Source organism: Myotis brandtii, unplaced genomic scaffold, assembly GCF_000412655.1.
Source record: "Myotis brandtii unplaced genomic scaffold, ASM41265v1 scaffold187, whole genome shotgun sequence".
NCBI classification, from domain to species: domain Eukaryota; kingdom Metazoa; phylum Chordata; class Mammalia; order Chiroptera; family Vespertilionidae; genus Myotis; species Myotis brandtii.
Window position 1 is genome coordinate 1,059,651 of NW_005356944.1, and position 8,695 is coordinate 1,068,345.

General features: G+C 54.6%; 1 protein-coding gene across 1 annotated transcript in view; it reads left to right on the top strand.

Moving 5' to 3' along the window:
• ARL2 (ADP-ribosylation factor-like 2) overlaps window positions 1-5,298 on the top strand; it is a 5,743-nt gene extending 445 nt beyond the window's left edge. Inside the window, exons 2-5 of the mRNA XM_005864213.2 lie at window positions 1,742-1,852; window positions 1,950-2,112; window positions 3,435-3,515; window positions 4,824-5,298. Of these exons, the coding sequence (XP_005864275.1) occupies window positions 1,742-1,852; window positions 1,950-2,112; window positions 3,435-3,515; window positions 4,824-4,958 (490 nt within the window). The 3' untranslated portion in view covers window positions 4,959-5,298. The remainder of the gene's footprint in view (window positions 1-1,741; window positions 1,853-1,949; window positions 2,113-3,434; window positions 3,516-4,823) is intronic.
• Window positions 5,299-8,695: the final 3,397 nt, after the last annotated feature.

Consider the following 8,695-nt stretch of genomic DNA (forward strand, 5'->3'; position numbering starts at 1 on the left):
ATGAGGCCGCGGCCCCGCCCTCAAGATCGGAATCCCGAGTGTCGCCCCGCCCTCAGCTCCTTGGAGCAGCGGGTGTCGCCTCCGTGAGGGTCCTTTCGCGGGTGGGTCGAGCTGTCCCTCCTCTGCTGCCCACGGCCCGTCGATGTCAGTGGACCCCGAGGCCCCATCGACCTTCCGAGTCCCATTAACAGGCGTCTGCGCTCTTCGCCCTACTCGGCCCCAGGCCCCATGGGGGGCGACTCGGAGAGCAAGGAGCTGGGCTGCCCTCACCCCGACTCCGCTAGCTGGGAGAGAAGACATTTACCTACGCAGATAACTCGAAAATAATATTCACAGCATGTCTGTTTTAAAGACCCTTGAGAAAAGCACACAGAATTCACTCATGCACTAAATATTGAGCACCTACTGTGTGCTAGGCACTGTCCTAGGGGATCGGGTAAAACAGCAAAATAAACAACTCCGACCTTCATGGACAGTCTATAATGCTGGAGGGAGGACGGTGTTAATAACATCAATGAGGAAATGTGTAGTATGGATGGAGAAGGAAGGCCGCATGGAGAAAGTGAAGACAGGGAGGTGAGGGTGGAACCGTGTAGACGTCTGGGGACATTCTTTAAAGCAGAGGGACAGCGAGTGCAAACTCCTCCCAGGAGGAGCCCGGATGGGTTCTTCAGGGACTGACCTTGGCGAGAGCAGTTGCAGGGATGAAGTTGGAGTAAAAGCCTCGTGGGTTCCAGAAAGAGCAGAACAGAAGTTGGAGGTGAGAATGCAAAGGTTTTGAGGAGAGTTGCTGTTAAGGGCGGGATATAAAGGGATGCGGGGAAGAGGGATCAAGAGATCCCAGTAGCGGGGTCCCAGTAGCTCAAGGGCCTGGAGGTGCTGGAGCTGGGGGGCTGCAGCAGCATCACCGACACTGGCCTGCTGCTCATCGCCTGGGGCCTGAAATTTAAATTTTTTTTAAAAAAGGAGGATGGTTGCTTCTTCTAAGGTGGCAGAGGTGCCAGAGAGTTTGTCCGCTGAGGGGAGTGATCCAGTGGAGAAGGAAATGTGGGTGATGAAGTTGGGGGGTGGGGAGGTGAGGGGATCATCAGTGGCCAATTATCAGGGGCTAAGGCTGGGTCTCGGGAGAGGTGCTCTGTCGCCCCCATGTCACTGGCTTGAGTCACTTGCTAGGTCAGGTGAGCAGGAAGGCTGCTGAGTCCAGCTGCAGGCCCCGTCCCAGCTGCAGGCCCCGTCAGTGTGAGGAGAGGAGGGTGGTTCTCTCCTACGGAAGCCTTGAGACCCTCCGAGAGGCCTTCCCTGGCGCCTGCGCTGCAGGGAGCTCCCTGAGGGCGCGCTCCAGCACCTCTTCCGTGTATTCCTTGTGTTTTTCTTCGTTGTCTTTCTAACACTCGCCAGGACCTGACAGAACTTCCTCATTGGTTTACACTCTATCGCTGTCTCCACACAAGACCTTACTTAAGCTGCACTAGGGCGGACGTTGACTCCAGGGGCCCCCCAGCACCGGAAGGGGGCCTGGCACTTAGTGGGTATTCAGTAAATATTATGGAGCTCATTGAGGAGCCGTTGGTCAGAAGATAGGAGTCTTGTTTCTTGATATTTCCACGTTTATCGTGGGTCGATTATGTGCTCAAGGGATTTTGATAGGTGGTGGGAAATGACTTGTCCCATGAGAGAGGGGACTGTCACCGAGTCACCACCCTGCAGAGAAGGGGTTTCTCCTTAACCGGGTGCGCCCCAGCGGCCTGGACAACGCCGGCAAAACAACTATCCTCAAGAAGTTCAATGGAGAAGACATCGACACCATCTCCCGGACCCTGGGCTTCAACATCAAGACCCTGGAGCACCGAGGGTGAGCGGGGGTCCCTGCAGGCGGGCCAGCCCAGAGCAAGGCGGGGAGGGCGGGGAAGGGGTCAGGCTGACCCTCCAGGCACCCGCTCCCTGCCTAGATTCAAGCTGAACATCTGGGATGTTGGCGGCCAGAAGTCCCTGCAGTCCTACTGGCGGAACTACTTTGAGAGCACGGACGGCCTCATCTGGGTGGTGGACAGCGCCGACCGCCAGCGCATGCAGGACTGCCAGCGGGAGCTCCAGAGCCTGTTGGTGGAGGAGGTGGGCAGGGGGCCTGGCTGAGCGGGAAGGAGGGGTGGGGAGCGGGGCTTGCACCTGCATCCAGGCCCCAGTGCCTTGTGCACGTACAGGGACGTGTGGACAGCAGATCCCCTGAGCCCGTGCCCCATGGGCCACGGTAGTTCATGCTATGGGCCGAGCCCCGAGTTCACACGCCTGTGATGTCACTGCGTCAGCACACTGAGCTTCAGCTTCCCCACCTCCAACCCAGCTTCAGGGAGGATGACTGCAGGCCAGTGTGTGAAGCTTTGGGAAGCAGTGGAGCCTGGCTCAGGAGTTAGCCTCTTCGCTGTGTGACCTCAGGCAAGGCCCTTAACCTCTCTGAACCTTCACTTCCTTCCTCATCTCTAAGGAGGGCATTATAATTAGAGTGATCTTATAATTTATTGTCTGGGCCAAAACACTTTTTAAAAAGTAAAATTTTAGATTTACAGAAAAATTGCAAAGATAATGAAGAGAGACTATCCTGCTTCCCCATGTTGATATCTTACATAATCACTGTATGTCAAAACTGAGAGATTAACCCTGGGAAGTTACTCTTGAAGAACTACAGCTTTTATTTGGATTTCACCAGTTTTCCCCCTGAAGCCCTTTTTCTGTTCCAGGATTTGATCTAGTTTACTACACTGCATTTAGATGAAACAAGGACACTTTTGAGAGGGAAAGAGGAAGTTGATGAGGGGACAACAGGCATGAACGGGGCTGTCCTGGGCACACAGGGACACATGGTCACCTGGCATAACAGTAGCTGCCTCCCAGGGGTGTCAAGCAGGTCCAATGAGATCAAATGCCCAGCCTGAGCTAGACCCATGTACGTGGAGCAGCTCCCAGGACTGAGCACATGTAAGGAATAACTGGACTTGGAGGCAGAGCGGCCTGGCAGGGCAGTGGGGCAGTGGAAGGGCTCCATGGACGTGCAAGAGGGAAAGGCCCTTCCCAGCAGACCCTCGCCTTTATTTTACACATCAGCTCATCAGGTGGAGCATTCGAGACCACAACGGGCTCTTGGATCATGTTATCCATCACCCCCTGCCCATTTATGGAAGAGGAAACTGAGGCATGGAGGGGAAAGGTGCCCACTGGGTAGTTATTGGACTAGAACCAGGGCCCTGGCCCAGCCCAGGGCTCCATCACCCCATGAGCGCCCGGCCTCAAAGGCAGTGTCCACACTGCCTACCCCACTCCCACCACCACGCTGCATTGCCCTGATATTTCAGGTTGGTCTCCGACTCCAGATGCTCAGGGCAATTAGATGAGGAGCCGGGCTGCTCTCTGAGCCCTGTCCCCCTGTTTTGTCTCCCCAGCGCCTGGCTGGAGCCACCCTCCTCATCTTTGCTAACAAGCAGGACCTGCCTGGAGCACTATCTTCTAACGCCATTCGCGAGGTGAGTTCAGGCCCTGGCGCAGGCCCATGGAGAGAAACAGGCACGTGTTTGTTAATTTATTTTATTTATTTTTTTAAAAATATATTTTTTTTATTGATTTCAGAGAGGAAGGGAGAGGAAGAGAGAGATAGAAATATCAATGATGAGAGGGAATCATTGATCGGTTGCCTCCCGCACGCCTCCTACTGGGGACCAAGCTCGAAACCTGGGCATGTGCCCTTGACCAGAATCGAACCCGGGACCCTTGAATCCTCAAGCCGACGCTCTATACACTGAGCCAAACTGGCTAGGGCTGTTAATTTATTTTAAAAGCATTGTGAGCCCCGCTGTGTGGCAGGACCTCTTCGGGGCCCTGGAGATTCCATGATCAGTAAGAGTAGTGGCCTCACAGGCTGGAGGGGGGCAGACTGCAAATAGGTCATTCCACAGGATAACAGTAGCCAAGTCGTGAGTGCTTTCTGTGTGCTGGGCTCTTTGCCTGGTTCAGTCATTCAGGTCCCACAACCACCTCATGAAGTAGGAGCTGTTATCATTCTGCAGATGGTGAAGCCGGCTTAGCGAGGTCAGGTAACTCGCCCAAGGTCACACAGCCAACAAGCCAGGGTTTAAACGCGGGCCTATCTGACCCCAGAGTCTTAACCTTTACTCTGGAGCTTCAGCACCAGAATGAGAAAGAGTGGGTCCCTGGCCGGTTTGGCTCAGCGGGTAGAGCGTCAGCCTGCGGACTCAAGGGTCACAGGTTCGATTCCGGTCAAGGGCATGTACCTTGGTCGCGGGCACATCCCCAGTAGGGAGTGTGCGGGAGGCAGCTGATTGATGTTTCTGTCTCATCGATGTTTCTAGCTCTCTGTCCCTCTCTCTTCCTCTCTGTAAAAAATCAATAAAATATATTTAAAAAAAAAAAAAAGAAAGAGTGGGGTTAGAACCTTGGTTCTGCCCCTTACTGGCTGTGTGACCTTAGACAGGTTGCTTAACCTCTCAGCTGTGGTTTTCTCCTTGGTCAGTGGCCAGCACAGGAGCTGGCTAGTGTGGCCTTGGGAGGAGTGGATGAGAGGACATTGTGGGGCCCACAGCACAAGGCCTGGACCCTAACAGACGCCTGGACGCCTGTGTTGCTGTTTTCTTCCTAAGGGGTAGCGCTGGCCTAACAATGTGCAGAGAGCCCGGTGCGGGGGATCTTCACTGGGGAGCAGGGGAACTTCCCAGGGCAGGACCTGGAGACAGCACCGGTTTCCCCTGGGCCAGGAGAGGGGCGGAGCTGCGGGCTGGGAGCTTCCTGGGCCCCACCAGCACTTCCCTCCCTTTCAGGCCCTGGAGCTGGACTCCATCCGAAGCCACCACTGGTGCATCCAGGGCTGCAGCGCGGTCACAGGGGATAACCTGCTGCCCGGCATCGACTGGCTCCTAGATGACATTTCCAGCCGCATCTTCACAGCCGACTGAGCCGCTCCAGATGCCCCCACCTCGCAGTCCGGGCCCCCTGTACCCCCGACCCTCACCAAGCACCACCCATGGGAGGATGGGAATCAGCCAGCCCAACTAACACTCCACGCCCCCTCCGTAACCTGCTGCTGCTGCTGCCCACTGCTGCTCCATGGCCAGCCCAGATCCCATGGCGGGTGGGCTGCTGCCCTGGCTGTCACCCTGGCTCATGACCCGGCCCACCTGCAGCTGCCAGACCAAGAGGCAAGGGCTGAGGCTGAGAGGGGGCTGCCTCTGCTGCTATCGAGACTATGGGCCTCGTCCTTGCTCAGCTGTGAGAATAAACTGTTCCTTGTCCTGATTCCTGGCTGAGTCATTTGCTAATTCAACAGCTTTAGAGACCACCTAGGGCCCACAGTACAGCGGGGGACAAAGGGACAGATCATTTCAGTCAGAGGGTTAACTGATGCTGTGTCTAAGGGATGTGCAGAGTATAGAAGCATAGGACCGGGCTGCAATTATTGCCATTTGGAAGAGTCCAGGCAGGCTTCCCAGAGGAGGTGACATTAAAGCTGGGAGTAAAGGATGAGTAGGAGTTTTCTGGATAGAGGAAAACGAAGGACAGTTTAACAGAGCGACTGCTACCCTCAGAGGTATGGATTAGAAAAAGGGTACACATACACCCCTACATCAGGACTCACAGCTTCTTGAATGGAACACGGGCTGAATTTCAGCTCCCAACTTCCTGCAGCAGCCAGGAACCCACATGCAGTGGACAGCCTGCAGGCTGTACAAGGCAGCACAGGTTCAAGCAGAGGAAATCACATGACAGGAATGAAGAGCAAGGGCTCTTGGGAAATAGGGAGTGGTGAGGACACAAGCAGGAGGAGCTAACCAAGAGCAGAGCATGGAAGGGGCCTTCCTGAAGGCTCTAGGCCAGTGGTTCTCAACCTTCTGGCCCTTTAAATACAGTTCCTCATGTTGTGACCCAACCATAAAATTATTTTCGTTCCTACTTCATAACTGTAATGTTGCTACTGTTATGAATCGTCATGTAAATATCTGATATGCAGGATGGTCTTAGGCGACCCCTGTGAAAGGGTCGTTCGACCGCCAAAGGGGTCGCGACCCACAGGTTGAGAACCACTGCCCTAGGGCACTCTCTGAAGCAGGGCTGGTCTGAGGAAGATGGGAACAAGGGCGCCCAGGATGGCAGGACAGACGGATATTCCACAGGGACCTGTGCTGTGGTCTCAGCAGTGGCTGCTTACCCTGCAGGCTTCTGTCCGAAGACCTGCACTTACTGTCAGGTTGGAGAATGGCCTGAGGAGTACAGACTCAGTATTCCATTGGCAGTGTGCGGGAACGCGCCTCCAGGAGGCTACATGACTTGCTCAGAGCCCCCCAGCGAGGAAGGGGGGGAGCTGAGACTTGGACCCAGCACACTTGGCCCTATAACTGTTCTCAGTGTTTGTCTCTGCTTAAAATGCAAACTGCAGGGAGAGGGTCTAATGAGAGCAGGGCAGTTCTGCCAAGGGAAAGGAGGAGGAGACACTGGATTTCCTCCTGAATTAGCTCTGGGACCCCGTCCTGGAGGGGTAGAAACCTGTGCAAAATCCAGGCTCTGTTAGGGTGAAAGAAGGGAGGTGGGAGTTGGGTGGACACCCTTAAAAAACATCAACTGTCCTTCAGGGTGGAACATGACAACCGCCCGCCCTGTCCTCTATGCAAGACAGACACCATGGCCATCACACTCCCAAATCTTGCGCTGAGCGAACGTATCCAGGCTCCGGCGCCAAACCCCAGCTGTGCTACTCACTGGAAGATGCTGAGCAAATCACCTCGCCTACCTGGGCCTCAATTTCCCCATCTACGGAAAGAAAATGGTGCCGACCTCCTAGGGTTGTGATGAGGACCAGATGGGTGGGCGTCTCGTGTCTTAAGCACGGTATAAAGCTAGCTATACGTATCATCATAGGAGCCAGTAGGAGCGCAAACAGACCCAAGCAATGTGAACTCAGCCATCCACTGGTCTGGGTGAGTCACCCGTGTTCAAGTCCTCCTGGGGGCCCTGAGTCAGCAGCACCCTTGATTTAAAGAGTGAATTATGCACGTCAGGAAAATAACGAGGCTATTATACTCCTCACAAAGGCCTATGGACGGGGAGTGTGAGCTGTGGCCGGAAGTCTGCGTCACATGGTCAAGCAGGGCGAATGTGGGGAGCAGCTCCCTGCAGCTGCACGCTGGCGGCGCTTCCCTCTCCCTACCTCCTTCGAAGGCTCTTCTGTTTGCTTCTCCTAATAACAGAGCCGGTGGAGTTTGGTGATCTGGAGAAGGCCAGAGACTACGCTGATCTAGATAGGAAAGGCTTTGGAAGGGGCAGGAAGAAAGCAAGCAGAAAGGGGAGAACTGGGAGCTACTGGGTCAGGAAGGGAGGTAATGGTGGGTGAGAAGGAGACTTGGAGACACAGCCCTGCCCAGAAAGATCTGGAGAGCAGCAGCCATGTCTAAAGGGGTCTTTAGAGGAACCCCATCCCAGCCAACTCCCCAACCCCTCCTAGATGAACTACCTCATTTCTGAGTTTCCAAGAGTCTGATTTGGGATTTTGCTGTGTGTTTCTTTCTAGAAACAGTGTCCACACATCTGAGTTCTCGTAACAAGAGATGAACGTTTAAGTGCTTCACCCATAGTCAGGGTCCGTGCCCCCGAAGCAGAGCACACCTGCCTTTCGTCGGAAGGACATTTCTTGGAAGGATACTGGGGGCTCACGGCCTCCCGATGGAGACTGGATGTCCAGGCTTGGAAAACAGATGGCTTCAGAGGCTGGGCAGCCAGTCCACAGCCAACACTGTACTCCAGGGACACGTTGGTCTCCTTGCCAGGCACTGCGCCCTCCCTCCTTCACCCGGGATTCAAGGTCTCAGGAGAGAGTCCCTTACCCCCACCTGGGACCTGGGGCAAGAAAAGGAGGTGACACCTTTAGATTCTGGAGCAGGAGGCTGAAGGGCTACACATACTACAGCGCTACCTCCAAAATGATACTAACAGGAAGGGAAGAAAGAAACACCCACAGTGTCTATTATTAATATCCCCATTTTAGGGATGAGAAACTGAGGCTCAAGTCGTTATGGGAAAGTCGTACAACTCGTAAGAAGCGTAACTTCAGCGCCCTTGACACCAACGTGCTTCTCCAGAGTTCTTTTTGCTCCCCCCATCCTTCCAGAAAACATGAACTAGGGAATCCCAGGGAGGGAGACAGGAAAATAATTGAGCTTTGTCCGGCACATATAGGACACAATAAAAACTGGGTGGATGGCCCTAACCGGTTTGGCTCAATGGACAGAGCGTCGGCCTGCAGACTCAAGGGTCCCAGGTTCGATTCCGGTCAGGGGCATGTGCTTGGTTGCCTTACCCAGTAAGGAGTGTGCAGGAGGCAGCTGATCGATGTTTCTCTCTCATCGATGTTTCTAACTCTCTATCCTGCTCCCTTCCTCTGTAAGAAATCAATAAAATGTTTTTTTTTTTAAAACTGGGCGAATGGATGCAAGGGGCTTGGGAAGGTGCGGAGAAGCCGTGTGGAGATGTGCGATGAGGGTCACTCTCGGATGGGTGGACAACCTCCCCATCCTTAGCCTCAGATCACCCAGTTTACGCTTTGCCAACGACCAGACCTTTTTAGACGCTCCCTTGGCCGCGCGCCCGGCCGCGAACGGCGCCGTCACTTGCGACCAGCTCCCTGGGCAGGAGGATGCTGGGC